The sequence below is a fragment of the Hippocampus zosterae genome, chromosome 9, assembly GCF_025434085.1.
Source record: "Hippocampus zosterae strain Florida chromosome 9, ASM2543408v3, whole genome shotgun sequence".
Classification (NCBI taxonomy): Eukaryota; Metazoa; Chordata; class Actinopteri; order Syngnathiformes; family Syngnathidae; genus Hippocampus; species Hippocampus zosterae.
The window spans coordinates 16,358,981-16,373,544 of record NC_067459.1 but is presented as its reverse complement, the minus strand read 5'-3'; the positions used below and the strand labels follow the sequence as shown (position 1 = coordinate 16,373,544).

General features: G+C 45.1%; 4 protein-coding genes across 4 annotated transcripts in view; 1 reads left to right on the top strand and 3 right to left on the bottom strand.

The window, feature by feature from the left end:
* Positions 1-14,564, bottom strand: part of fkbp11 (FKBP prolyl isomerase 11) — a 182,013-nt gene that overhangs the window by 81,860 nt on the left and 85,589 nt on the right. The window lies entirely within an intron of this gene.
* Positions 1-14,564, top strand: part of erbb3a (erb-b2 receptor tyrosine kinase 3a) — a 110,133-nt gene that overhangs the window by 67,149 nt on the left and 28,420 nt on the right. The window lies entirely within an intron of this gene.
* On the bottom strand, positions 1,191-4,026 carry LOC127608132 (neurogenic differentiation factor 4-like). The gene is made up of 2 exons (XM_052077044.1): positions 3,885-4,026; positions 1,191-2,777 (listed from the first exon to the last, which is right to left on the bottom strand). Exon 2 carries the CDS (start codon positions 2,770-2,772, stop codon positions 1,816-1,818), a length of 957 nt encoding a protein of 318 aa, XP_051933004.1. The 5' UTR covers positions 2,773-2,777; positions 3,885-4,026; the 3' UTR covers positions 1,191-1,815.
* On the bottom strand, positions 9,267-12,796 carry endou (endonuclease, polyU-specific). Its single transcript, XM_052077043.1, has 9 exons — positions 12,634-12,796; positions 12,420-12,542; positions 11,993-12,115; positions 10,891-11,062; positions 10,572-10,777; positions 10,358-10,471; positions 9,825-9,931; positions 9,602-9,744; positions 9,267-9,526 (listed from the first exon to the last, which is right to left on the bottom strand). The coding sequence occupies exons 1-9, from the start codon at positions 12,689-12,691 to the stop codon at positions 9,406-9,408; spliced, it is 1,167 nt and encodes a 388-aa protein (XP_051933003.1). The 5' UTR covers positions 12,692-12,796; the 3' UTR covers positions 9,267-9,405.

Genomic DNA, 14,564 nt, shown 5'->3' with positions numbered 1-14,564 from the left:
GTTAGATTGCAGTGGTGCACAAGTGTGCGGCATCATATTTTGTCTCGGGCAAAGGTTTTGAGGTCTTATATTTGGCCTTGTTCTGTTCGTATACAAAAAGAGAGGTCTAAAAGTGTCAACAGAAGTAACTGAGGCTGTGACCTAGAGCAATGAAGTGTCGTGTGAGTGTATCTTGGATGATTGATAGCTTTACTTCATACAGTGTTGCTCAACTCAAAAGAGCGGCAGCTTCCGTAGAAACCTCTTTTCCATCAGAGCGGTTTCAGGGGTCGTAGGGTCCAACGGTCAGGTCAACAGCGATCCTTTCGATTGATTCTTAAATCAAATATCTTTCATGTCGTCTGCCACATGGGTTTCTCACAGAGATCGTTTTTGTTATTCATCGTGTGCGACACACTTAGTTTGCCTGGTCAGGATAGTGCAAATACACACGCAGGCTTATGCTAATCCCTGGTGGAAAAAAAACAACAAAAAAACAAGGCGATAGGTTTCTCCCTAGTCAGGATTATCATCTGCAATGTAGCTGCCAACATAATATTCAGCTCACAATGTATTTAGCTGTTGCGCTTTGCAAACATCTCGGTCCCAAGCATGTTGACATATCCATATTTGGTCATACGTATTGAGGATTTTGAGAGGCAAAGTGTGATGGTGCCATTGGTGACCAGGATTCTTTTAAGACCGTTCCCACCAATGAGCTCTGACCCGCACTGACCTTGTCACCCCTGGCTAAGCGACCTCTCAGTGGGTGGCCTCTACACTGACCAGCGTGAAGCATGAACCGCCTCAACTGGACGTGCTCCGGTCTACCGATAGATAAATGGACGAACGGTTGTCCAGGTAGACAGACAGATAGACAGATAGAAAGCAATGTGCATGTCAACGAGCAATGGAGGATTATTCCATCCTGGCGTTTGTGAAAAGGGAAGTGGAAACTTAAGCCATAATCACACATTTCTATCTTTCAATCTTACATTGTATGTAGACGGTTTCATTAAAAGATGGCTGCAGTACTAGGGTGGATCAACCACAAAATCTGTCCAAAAAAAAGAAAAACAAGTGAAATGAAGTCAGGTATCAACAAGGAAGCTCGACAATCCTGCTTTCACAACAGCTGCAGCTGTAACAAAGCGCCTCACAAATGTGAACATAATAGATATCATAATAAATCACACAACAGAACTCGTACGTCCTTTGCTCATTCATCTTTTAATGTCAGTTTCCAAAAGAAACAAGTCCAAAAGCAACATCCCACCCATTTTTTAAAAAAGCATTGCTCACCTGAGAGTAACATTTCTCTTATGCGCCACTCATTCATTTCCTTCTTCACATTTTTTTCATTGTGTTCCTCGTTTTTCTCCAAGACTCTCACAACACAGCGCAACACCAAACGGATTATTTCCAGACTTTCAAAATCGGTGACACAAAACAAAGAAAAACACGCACAAAAAGACTGTCAAGGGATTACATCACACAAAAAAAAAACAATCGTATAAACACATATACAGCCGATGAAATATTGTGTGTATTAAATTAGGCAATAAATTAAAAATACATTACATTTATGTAGAATATTTGTTGCTACCACCCCCACCCCTCCCCAAAAAAACCCAGCTAAAATAGAAGTGCTCGAATAAATAGGACATTGCAGATGATCCGTCATGAAAATTCCCACTTGGATCCATTTGGTCATCAGTTTGGAAAGAAATATGCAACGTACAGCATGTCAAGTATTTTCTAACTTTATTCAGCTAGTCTACTGTGCACCACACATCTGACGAAATGGTTGGAGTCTGCAGTTTGCAGGAGTCTCTGCTAGTCTCTGTAGACGGAGGTTATCTGTCTGGGGGTCATGTGAGTCGGATGGTAGGAGTCATAGGACGCCTGCACGCCATAGCCGCTGTGAGGCGGGTACAGGCCGTGGTCCGCGGGGGACGGGGAGTAGTGCGACGGGGCCAAGTAGTGCGGTGACGGCTCCTGTTTGCCGACCAGGTTGCTGCTGATGCTCAGGGGTGGGGTCGGGGGCCCCTCGTAGGGGGGCGTCCCGACGCCCCCGGCGTTATACTCGTTTGGCGAGTGGCTCTCGTACGCCCCTCCTCTCGCTGCCCTCAGGTGGAGCAGGTGAGCGGAGTCAAAGCTGCCGTAGGGCGGACTCGGCAGGCCCGGGGAGGCGTAGCTCGCCACGCCGCCGAGCGGCACAGGGGGCGGACGGACTCTGTCGTCGGGCCTCCCGCCCGCGCCGGGTGCCGGCCCCAGCTGCAGACACCCGGCGACCAGGTTGGTGGTGGGTTGCGACAGGCCCTTGCAGAGAGTCTCCATGAAAGCCCTGCTCTCCATGGAAAGACCCCCCTCCAGGGCAGCCGAGAGAGCGCAGATGTAGTTGCGAGCCAGACGCAGGGTCTCGATTTTGGACAGTTTTTGGGTTTTGGAGTGACAGGGCATGATGCTGCGCAGGTTCTCCAGCGCGTCGTTCAGGCCGTGCATGCGCGAGCGCTCCCTGGCGTTGGCCTTGACGCGCCGGGCGCGGAAGCGCTCCTGCCTGGCCTTCGTCACCCGCTTCCTCTTGGGGCCGCCTTGTTTGGATTCGGCCTCCCGGCCTCTGTCTCCTTCCTCCTCGTATTCCTCGACCTCCTCGCTGCCCTCCTCTCCGGGCTGTTGGTTGGCGGTCAAAGGCGCTTCGCCGTCGGGTGAGCTCACGTCACCCTCCATCCACTGCACGGGGCTGACGTCTTCCTCTCCCTCCCCTTGTCTCGCGTAGGGCTTAATCATCATCGTCCCTGCAAACAATGCACTCATGAACGTAAGCTCTAATGCAATACTTCCTTCGCTTCATCGCACATTCTGATGAGACGTAAGACGTTGAACGGAATATTGCTGAGTTTGCAGACACCCCGGGAGAAATTCATTGACATAACAGAAAATGACTGAAGTGAAGTTTTGGTTCCTGATGAGAAGGCGAAGCACTGATACAGCAAATAAATGTAGAACTGTGAAGCTTTTTATTGATACCTCCAAAACTGGGTGTCATTATCCTTATACACTCTGTATGTATTAAAATCGGTCTCATTTACTCTTTTTTTCAGTGCATAATATGCTACTTTCCATCATATACATTTTTAATGGCGGGTGTGACCGGCTTGTTAAAACATTCAAGTTGAACTTACAATTTTTTGCTTTACTTCAATGTCCCTCAAACGAGTGAAGATAATTTACACAATTTGCATCGCTCATAACAATCCAAAACATTGACCTTGATTACAAAACAAGTGTAAATGAATGCAAGTGCTTCCCGCTGGGTGTTCGGTAACGATTGTAGTTTTTCCATTTTAGCTTTCAGCACTGGACAGTTCTCTTTCACTGACATTCGCTGATTGGCCCAAAGTTTTTTTAAAAGCACTCCGAAAGGAAATTCCTTTTCGTCCGCCCATCAACGCAATCCTATTCCTTCTCTCCTTGCCTCACTTTATTGTAATCCCAGTCTATGTCTGAACTGGTAAAGCCCCCGGGGGAGGATAAAGTCAATGGCAGGTTGAGACTCCAATCTGGGCCATCGTAGGATTTGCTCCGCGGATGAAGCAGCGACCACAGGATTAAAATGGAACCCTGACGACCCCAGATCAGACACACAAAACTCTGGACGAATTGAAACGCAATATCCAAATGCAGAAATATGATGTCCCTCTGCGTTGCGCGCAGCTTTCCCTTCCGTTTGTTTCATAGCACTTGGGGTACATCCCATTTTTATTTGCCTGTTGTTCAATTGTCACAATTTGGGCTTTTTAGTTTATTTTCTAATAAATTGTAGAGGTTAATCAAAAATGGTCGAAACTCATCCAGGCAGCGAAGTAAAGAAGAATAAGGTAAAATACTCATAAGAGACGTACCTGTCCTCTCAAAGTTTGTCTTGCGTCCAACAGTCAAACTTTGACTCGTCTGCCCATCAATCAGAGGTGTGTGGCTGTGTGCCTCTGCAGAGCTGCAGCGCGGTTTCAGTGAGGGTCACCCTGCAGGGGCTCTGGCTTTAACCTCCACTGACAAGCTCCTCCTCCCATCGGCCAAGTTGCGCGTGGCCGGCCCGTGGCTTGAGGCCCACACGGCGCCCCCGTGCGTGTCTGCTTGTGTGTGTGTGTTTGTGTGTGGACTGTGGCGGTGGGGTGGGGGGACCCTTTGTTGCAGCGAGGCAGCACGTTTGGGGAGACGCGCTCAGCCGCCTGAGCTTAACTGTATGTGACAGCTTGAAGTTGCATGTGAGCAGGTGTTTGCTGCATGCCCTCTCGCAGCCTGCCGTCCCTCGGCGGCGGCCTGCTCAACTGTTGCGCGCGAGCTCATCTCACCCGAGAGGCAACTCGGACCACATGAGGTTGTGCAATTCAGTCAGCTTTTCATATCGAGTTGTCCTATGCATGTAAAAAGCACCAAAATCTCATGATGCACGCCGGAGCAGGACGGCTTGAATTCAGTTATAAAATAACTTTTAATGGCTCACTAATATGAAAATTAGTCTTGGTTATATTGTTGTTTACTGGATATGTCAACTCGCACGTAAGCAAAATAAATTAATTTTTCGTGATGTACTGTCGCCAAAATAGTGCGTTTGTCAGAAAACATCCGGAAGAATCATGCAAATAAGTCAAACACAAATGAAATTGTGCGTAAAACAACAAACTGAATCGGAGTTTAGAAATATACAATGCGCATTGGCGTTACAACGTCGCATATTTCACAAGCTAATTTTGAGTCGGTTGAGTAAGAGGTCAGAATCTGAACGGCATGACGACTGAGTTTCTCAACCCCTTGATATTTAAAAAGTGCAAAGTGTATCAAGTGAAAACCCAGAGTGGGAGCTTCTCAGTCCCGTGTGATCACTCGGCCTCTCCTATTCCACACCTGCAGCCTGAATTGGGAATTGCAGTGTTGGGCCTCCTGCCTCCCCTGGAGAGACACGAGCTAGCTGAGACCTTGTGTCCTTCTCAACTTCCCAACTACATAAATGTGTTTGTCCTTTCATAGCACGCTGCCTTTTTGGGGATGCGAAGGGTGATCGGGGGACTTTTTTTGGCCTACTTATATTAAACGGCATATGTTCAAAAAGTGCTGCATTTTAGTCATTCGCGGGTCAATTCATTAGGTACACCTGTATAATTTGACCCAACTAACGCTGCTCAGTTATGTTTGACACTATCAGGAGATTTTATGGTACCCTAAGTAAAGAGTGATGTGACTTTTTTAAATGTTTTTTTTTTAATCTGCTTTGATTTGCAATAAATAAAATTGTCCATTTTTTTGCAACTCCTAGATGAATTTTAGTGTCAAACTAAACATCAAACTAAGAGAACTACACATCGTGTATATTTAATAAAATCCCATTCCTTTGCCTTCGGAAAGTCTGTTTAAATTAATGCTAACAAACAATGCAAAACATTCTCGCTGGACTAATAGCATCAATCTTGTGGTGTCGGAACCTTTTAAGTGACATTTCAACATAAATGGCACAACACATGTGTACAGAAAATACAGCAATATTCATGGGCATGTTTTCTTTATCCCTTGCTAAGAATGATTTACTTTGGCTTGCACGCCAAGACATGCACACTAGAAGGAGCAGCACAATGCCCATTGAAACCGACGCAAGGAATGTGTCGACGGCTGCCAAATTATTGAAATATGTCATTAATGTATGATTCAAACTCATGTTTCTCTCTTTGAAAAGCACATAGCAAACATCTTTTGTCTTTTTTATGGAGGCTGAAATGGATTAATCGCATTTTCATTCATTTCATTTGTGAATTGATTTACGTGTGGGGACGGAAATAATTGAACCTCATCTGACAGCTCCACTCTATTAATTTACCATTTATTTATTTCATCATTTCAGTGCTTTGTTTAGTGTAGAAGTGTTTTGTGTCTTATTTTGCCAACTGCCTGAGATGTTCATCCAATCTCAGCAGGTGTCTCAGCATGAACGCTTTGCACAGAAGACATGATGCTGTCTTTCCATGACAAGTGTGTAATCTGGCGAGTATGTCTAAAGTGCTTATGATATAAATATATATATTTTTTCCCCAATGAACCCATCCAACTTCACTTCAGTAGACACAGACAGGCACACGCACAAACTCCAACTCCCTCCGAATCCCTTGTGCTTCAACGAGTGTGACTGTGGGGGGAGGAACCTTCGGTGCATCTGTTGTACTCAAAAGTCCAATGAGAGTATAGTCACCTCCACAGCGTTAGAATTGCATACATGTAAGTATGTGAGTGGGCATGTGTGTTCATTTAGAAATACGCCTTCAGCTGATTGCATGCGAAGGCATTAACTTCCTGCGTTTTCCCCAAAATTGTCCAGCAACACTGATCCAGCGGTCTGCACAGTTTTTCCTTCATGTTCAAATTGCATTTGATATTTAACTCAACAAGTCAAGTCAAGTTTTGATGTGCGCCTTGATTCACAAAAAAAGTCTCAAAAGGCATGTTCACAAATATGAATAACATAGCAAGGATCTTAACTGCACAGTAGGACAAGGAAAAAAAATCTGGGGGGGGTTGGGAGGGGGGAAGAGACCTTGAGAATGGGCCACAGATGATGACAAGAGTATTTTAACTCTTTCACTGCCATGCACAGCAGCTATTGACTTTGTAGCACACTTTTTTTTTTTTTTAGAAATATTAAGTGGACCGACATTGGTTGTGTTTACCTTTTGAGGTCATGATTGTCCCCCCCCCCCCCCCACCCCCTCACCCCCACTCCAGTGCGTAATCTGTAAAAGCCAAGTAAGCAACTTTATTGTGAGTCCAGGGTAGTCTACACGACCAACAGTGCATAAATTCAACCCTTTAATACATCCAACTCAGCCGAGTCTGTGACTCTCCATATGTGTGCGCTCACTTCAAAAATGTTCATATGCTAATAGTGGCAACAATATGGAAAGGATACAAAAAGTGCAGAGAATGAACGTTGCCATGAGTTTCATGGTTCCCCATCAACTTTTGAATTGACCCACATCCATGCCACACTTGAGCCTCCCTCCAGCCCGGCGCCGACCCGGGGGAGACAGGGGTGATATTGACCATGTGCCCCCCTCACCCCCCACCACTAACCATCTCATTGATGGACCCCACGACTGGATAAAATAGTCCCCTCAGAACAGAACCCACCCCCTCGCCTCACGAACCCCCCCCCCCCCCCCCCCGCCCTTAACCCTTCCCTAAAGCCGCTGTTGGCCCCCCGTTGAGCGTGCTCATTGGCTGACCGCCTTCAGGCGTCCCTTTTTCACGGGCCTATTGTCTGGGCCCGTAAGCAGCTTTGTTTCTGCATGTGCAGCTGGGCTAGCCCGCGCTGCCATTAGCCGCAACACGCAACACACAGAGCGGGATAATATAATTACAAAACAAAAGTCAGGTGGCTCACGAGATCTGCCAGGAGAAGCCAATTTGGGGGAGATGCAAAGACACGCTGGCGGGTGGCCAGCTATAATTCGATTATGAAGTTGTGTGAATGACAAAAGAAACAATTGAATCTTTTTTTTTTCTTCTTCTTTTATTTGCCCCACTGTGATTTAATTGAATTCCATTTGGGCTGCTAAAATGGCAGCGTGAAAAGAAAGATTTACTCTTCCTATTTAGTGCTCACCCGCTCAGCAAATTCGATATTCTGCCACAAAATTGCAGGAGAAATTGTCCCCCCATCAAGATGCCGACTGCATGTGAGGCCCGGAGCAGATGAATGACCGAGGCTCGGAGTTTTGCTGCAAACTGGCGGCTCTTGTGCTCTTATTGTGCATGAATGCACACAGACGAGTGGACAATGGGATCAGTGGCAGATCCATCTCCTGTAATGCTTTCTTTAAACACGGCTGCAAGTGTGTCCCCCTGTTCTGTCGGCAGACCAGAATTTATCCTGTTAGTCACCCTAGATGAGTGAAAAAGAACTAAAATCAACCCCCATCCCAGCTGGACACACACACACACACACAAGACATAAACGCCGCAGCTTTATAGACAGCTGATATGAGCAGGTTTAGCCGGTGACTACTGTTTGGAGCAGGTCAAGCATAACAGCATCGGTTAATGTCTTTTTGTCTCTGCGGTTCGGACTGCAAAGACTGTTTTTGGGGGGCTTTCATATAAGACAATAAGCAATTGTGTTAAATGGACACATGCTCGCTCTACTCAAGGGTTGGTGTCAGTATTGTACCCATTCGGGGTGTGCAAATGGCCATTTTGTGCCCCATTAGGTGCAGTTGGATCCTGCCCGGTGCAAGAGCGCCGCATTCTTATGCTCTGTGTCACTCCTTGGAAATGTTGCATCACAATTTGATACAGTGGTACCTCTACTAACGAACATCCCTTCCTTTTCGAAACGACGAAACGCCTCAACAGGATAATATTGCCTCTAGTTACGAAAGAAATTTCAAGTTACGAAGGGTAAAAATACGGTGTGGGCTGATACTCACAGCTCTGAGTTTCCTGAACGCAACATAGCTGCTCTGCCATTGGCTACTACTGAGCATCATCCTGCCACTCCATTGGCAACCATCTCGGAGAGAGAATATGGGCTAAAGAGGACAAAAAATGATGAGGACGCCGTTAAATGTTTAATGACCATTATTTTTATTCTTGACTCTGTTCTTTGTTTTTTACATTATCCACAACTCTCGTTTATTGTGCAATAATCTAATTGTAACATGTATTTGCTACATATTTTGATGCATTTTTGTTCTTTAGGAAACATTTATGTCTGAATTTTGGGGGGCTGGGAACGGATTAGAGCATTTACATGGAAAACGCGCCTTTACTTACAAAATTTTCGAGTTCAGAAATTTCTTCCAGAAACAATGAATTTCGTAAATAGAGGCACCACTGTACATTGTTAAATTTTTGGGAGATAAATCAATCGTAATTCATTTTTCTCAATTGTTTGGGATGAGTTTCAAGAAGGCAGTCCAGTCAGCGCACAAAGCAAGGTCGTGTGGTGTGTTAGAAGCCTCGAGCCTTGACCTATAATCCCATCAAACACCTTTGAGGTGACCTCGACCAGGGATTGTGAGCCAACATTGGAGACCTCTGACCTCACAAGTGTTCTTCTGGATGAATAGGTCAAAATTCTCCTAGACACAACAACAACTTGAAGACTTTCGTAAATCTGCAGAAGGGGGACAGACTCCATAGTTTTTTTTCCATGTCCATGCACTAAGCAAATGTCCCAATACTTTTGTCAATAACATTTGCGTCGGTCATCGCAAGTATGAGCCGCTTCCCGGACCGCATCACATCGGAATTGCTTTATTGACGCATTTTTTAGTCAAATCTTTAAACGTGTTTCCTCAGTATCCTCCATCAGTCCATGTGTGTTGTTTGTGCAGGAGTGTCACAACATGGAGAACTGTCGACTCCCGCATGGGTTCTTCAGGTCCTGGGTGTTGCGGGATAAGCGGTGCCGATATATTTCTTCCCATCGCCATAGTAAGAGTTATTCCATGTGTATGTTTGGATGATCAGCTCCTCGCCGCCCAGACTCAAACGGCATCTTGAGAAGGAGAGACAAAAATTGCGACTCAAATCCAGCCAGTGCCGGCTGACGATGCATGACGACGACGCTCACTGTTTTCCGGGTCTGGCGATGTAACAGAGGCTGTAAATGGCAAAGTCAAATTCGGGGCTGCAGCCGATGACTGCAGAGCCCACCTGCTTGAAGTAACCGTCCCACTTGAACTGCATTCCCAGCACGTCCGGGAAGGTCGTCCACTGCGAGGAGGACGAGACAGAAGGTGAAGCAAGCGCAATTGTGCAGGATAGTGACAAACAAGGAAAAGGTTTGTGTTTACAGGCCCGTCGAAACTGTGGCTGTAGTAGTTGAGAAGCCCTCTTTTCTCAAGAAGGTAAAACTGGATCCAGTTGTGGAAGCCTGACACTTTCCCGCCCTTGATCTCACCTGGAACACAGAAACATTTCCATTCTTTATATCCTGACATGTGCTTAGACTTCTTAAAAATGCTTGAATTTTTTTTTATCTGTTCAAAGAACTTGTAAGGTGAAGTGTGTTATAGTGCTAATATTTGTAACTAGCAAGCTCTCTGAAAGACAGTTTTAAATCATATTGTTTCTTTTTTTGGTATTATGGAACTAAATGTGGTTTGTCTATGTCAGTCTTCCTCCCGCATATCAAAGATTAGTGTTGGTTAGCGGCACTGATGTCAAACTAAAGGCCCGAGAGTCAAATCAAGGCCACCACATATTTGGATAGGTTTTAGCATATTGAAGAAACAAAAAAAGTATCAATGTTTTCCCTGCATCCTTCCATTTTTCTGTGTGCAGCCCTTAGTGTCAATTATTTTGATGACATAACTGCGGTTCCAACCTGCAAAAATGTGCTCAAAACCACTGGAATCCATCTTTCCATTGTTTCGAGAGTACAGGCCAAACCACATCATCTTCAGGTCGTAGATGAACTCTTCCTCTGACGTGTAGACTCCTTCAAGGACAAAAGAATAGCTATTTTTTAAAAAACGTGTGTGTGTGTGTGTGTGTGTGTGTGTGTGTGTGTGTGTGTGTGTGTGTGTGTGGTGATGTACCCTTGGTGTACAAGAAGGCAAAGAGTTCTCGGCCCAGCTCAGTGTTGGACATGGTCTCCCTGAGGAAGATGTCCTGCTCGGCCTTCTCCTGGGAGCTAACGTCCTCCGTTTGTCCGGTCATCCTGTTATAGTTGTCCAATAGAGCCAGGAGAGCCTCATAGGTGGGCCTGGAGAACAAAGCCCCCTCATCCACAAAGCGGAAAAACCTGAAAGCACGAAAAACGAACTGGTGTCAAATAGAATTTGAAAACGCCATAAAACGATGCTGCTGTGAATTGGGAATTTCTCCATTGCGAGACTAATAAAGGTTTTGCCTCACCGGCGAGAGGAAAGATCTTCCTGGGACCCGGTCTGAGATCCTGAGATCAAAACCTGGGGGTCAATCTCCAAGTGGGAGGCCGAAGCCCGGTTGGAATCCAGAGCGTAAAGTGCTTCAGAGACAGACTTGATGTCAGCATCGGTGATCACGGAACCACCGCCACTTTCGCCACCTGCACATGTCACCGTCGAACAGCATCCAGATAAACCGACTGTTTTATCTAGAGCCACACTGCCATCTACTGGTTGCATATGGTAATTCATTTCTGTTCAGTTCCATTGGACACTTACAGCGATGATGAAGATGAGAATTTCACGACCAAGTCATCTGTACTGTTTATTTTAAATGTATTTGAGATGTATTACTGTACATCTGTACAGAAGAATTAAGTTTAATTTGGGATTTGTAGTTACCTTTAGTTTATTAAACAATACTTGGTGACCTTTTTTTTCATTATGAGGGGACCAATCGGCGGTGTACACTCTGAACTGGTTGCCAGCCAAACGCAGGCAACCGAATAGGAACCAGATTTCACACTAAAGTAAACTCGTGAGTCAACCCTATTGTCATAAAACCAGTGTAATTCAGTTCAATCCATAGTCCTTAATGTAAATTGTTTTTTCTTCAAATTTTGCTTTGACTATTTATTTTTTGCCTTTTGCCCTTCCTTCTGTGATTTTAAGGGTCACGGTCCATTGTGTGAAGCTGAGCAGGTGTTCTCCACGAGGCAGTAAAGCGGGGTTGTCAAACCCATTTTCGTCACGGGCCACATTTTAGTTACAGTTTCCCTTGGAGGGCCAATATGACTGCAATCATATAAAAAAGTCAAGAATAATGATTTATTCAACTATTGTTTTTGTTACTTTAATGAGATGTTCGCCAACCACAAAATGTTTACAATATGTGTCTTATTTATTACATATGAGAATTTGAAATTTTGCTCCATATTTTAGCAAGCATCATGAAAGTTGCCGTGTTTGATTTGCTTTCGCGGGCCGCATAAAATGATGTGGCGGGCCAGATCTGGCCCCTAGGCCTTGACTTTGACACCTGTGCAATTGAGCAATACACGCGAGTGAGCTTGTTTTCTTCTCCGACTTACCGTTGCATACGTCTGCATAGTCGCTGCAGCAGTTGTTGTACTGCGTGCACTTTGAGTTGCAGTGGCACTTATTTTGGGAGTTATATTTCTCATTGCATCTGCCTTTGCATGAAGTGGATCCAACTAAAAAAAAAAGGGACGATAACATATGCATTGGTACGGTGCTGATGGTAAGTTAATGTATTGACTTACAACCAGGCTACAGGTATGAGAAATGATCCACTTTCCCCTCCCTTGGTCTGAAAATTATATTGAGACGTTTATATTTGACAGTGTTCCAAGACCTTTTTAACTCATGTGAAAAATTGCGCCTTGGCTCAATAAAAGTTGCATGGGCCAGGAAAGAGCCCATTATATTTTGGCGAGAACCCGGAAAAAGGTGCCGATGCCTTTCTTTTTTCTACAGCTTTCGAAAGCAAGCACTTACCTTTACAAAGTTCTTCATAGTCTGAACAGCAGTCTTTGAAGCGTTCGCAGGATGGATTACATTGACAGGAGAAATCACTGTCAGTTCCGAAGCCACAGCGACTCTGACATGAGTCAAGAGAGTCTGGAAGGTAAACATGACACATTATTCTTGAGTGAGTCGCTAATAACCTTGTAGTACTGAAGTGACAATCATGAAGGAAAGAACATCTTACTACTATGTGCCCGGCAGAGCAGAGTGACCCAAAGTCCAAAGACAGCAATGAGTTTCATCCTGACTCAATGGGAGCAAGGTGAACGGACCGCTGCTGTGGTCTTTCTTTTATAGAGCACCACCTATATTACTCGTCGACCAGCCCACGTGGCGGGATTCACCTCACAAGATATCTAAAAAGACCCCTTTTTACACGATTCACTCAAGTATTTGTATTGGTTTAATAATTGTTCCATTTGCTTGATCCCAGATATATTTCCTTAATGTGTAAATAAAAGTGCTATCTTTTCTCTGTGAAACTCCACACCTGCTTTGCACAGCAACACGACTTTAATGTTTTTTTTTTTAAAGGACATGAAAATTGAGCTGCAATAACTTTTGGAGTTTGCATGTAAATTTCATCGATGAAAGTATACATCATAATGAAGAATCATATTTATTTATATTTAGGTTAAACTCTCATGTCCAATTGTGACAAATACAGAATATAAAAACGTGTACTTTAGGGTTGTCCTTGTGACAGATGTTATCCTTCACAGGTTGTTTTTTTTTCAAGGGAGCTCTGAACAGATTCAATTTAGCTCAGTCACGTGCACCCTCCAGAGATAAGTGATTTTTTTTTTTTTTTTTACCACATATACAGTACTTCCTTCCACGACAGTTGGACATTGCGGTTTGCTCCCTTTGTGTCAACATAGTTAAATGTAATTGTTTCCTTACACTCAAACTTTAGCTGACTTCCAATATTCTAGGGTTGCACAACCCACTGATAGTTACGAAGGGTGAAAGGTGAAACACTGTATCTGCAGCCAGAGCACTCTCCAACTCTTCTCTTTTCTCACACCCTGGAGGGTTTGTGGAAGATGGAGAAATATAAAGAAATCATCTACCTTTAAAAAAATAATAATTTAGAAAAATATAATGAATGTAAGGGCGGCCCGGTAGTCCAGTGGTTAGCACGTCGGCTTCACAGTGCAGAGGTACCGGGTTCGATTCCAGCTCCGGCCTCCCTGTGTGGAGTTTGCATGTTCTCCCCGGGCCTGCGTGGGTTTTCTCCGGGTGCTCCGGTTTCCTCCCACATTCCAAAAACATGCGTGGCAGGCTGATTGAACACTCTAAATTGTCCCTAGGTGTGAGTGTGAGTGCGAATGGTTGTTCGTCTCTGTGTGCCCTGCGATTGGCTGGCAACCGATTCAGGGTGTCCCCCGCCTACTGCTGGTCCGGAGACAGCTGGGATAGGCTCCGGCACCCCCCGCGACCCTAGTGAGGATCAAGCGGTTCGGAAGATGAATGAATGAATGAATAATGAATGTAGGGAGGCCCGGTAGTCCAGTGGTTAGCACGCCGGCTTCACAGTGCAGAGGTACCAGGTTCGATTCCAGCTCCGGCCTCCCCGTGTGGAGTTTGCATGTTCTCCCCAGGCCTGCGTGGGTTTTCTCCGGGTGCTGTGGTTTCCTCCCACATTCCAAAAACATGCATGGCAGGCTGATTGGGCCCTCTAAATTGTCCCTCGGTGTGAGTGTGGGCGTGGATGGTTGTTTGTCTCTGTGTGCCCTGTGATTGGCTGGCAACTGATTCAGGGTGTCCCCCGCCGACTGCCGGGAGACGGCTGGGATTGGCTCCAGCAACACCCCCCCCCCCCCACCCCGACCCTAGTGAGAATCAAGCGGTTCGGAAAATGGATGGATGGACTGTCTGACATTTAAGTAGGGAGGAATGTCTTGTTCATGTGATATGAAAGCTAAAATGAGAAATAATCTCAATGTTGATACAAAATTTAATAACAAGAAGTGAAGGTGGTACAAAAAAACCCTAATTAAGCTCCACCACAGCCAGAAATGCAGGTTCGAGCAGTAGAGCAAGAACATCAGGAATGTCAGGGTGGTGCAAAATATAGGAAATATTTTAAAAAACATATACTTCAAAATGCTA

Coding starts and splice junctions, on each gene's coding strand:
- endou (XM_052077043.1), bottom strand. CDS start 12,691: ATGAAACTCATTGCTGTCTTTGGACTTTGGGTCACTCTGCTCTGCCGG. Junction 10,778..10,890: donor GAAGATCTTTCCTCTCGCCG/GTGAGGCAAAAC, acceptor TCGTGCTTTCAG/GTTTTTCCGCTTTGTGGATG. Junction 9,932..10,357: donor TTTTGAGCACATTTTTGCAG/GTTGGAACCGCA, acceptor TCTGTGTTCCAG/GTGAGATCAAGGGCGGGAAA.
- LOC127608132 (XM_052077044.1), bottom strand. CDS start 2,772: ATGATGATTAAGCCCTACGCGAGACAAGGGGAGGGAGAGGAAGACGTC.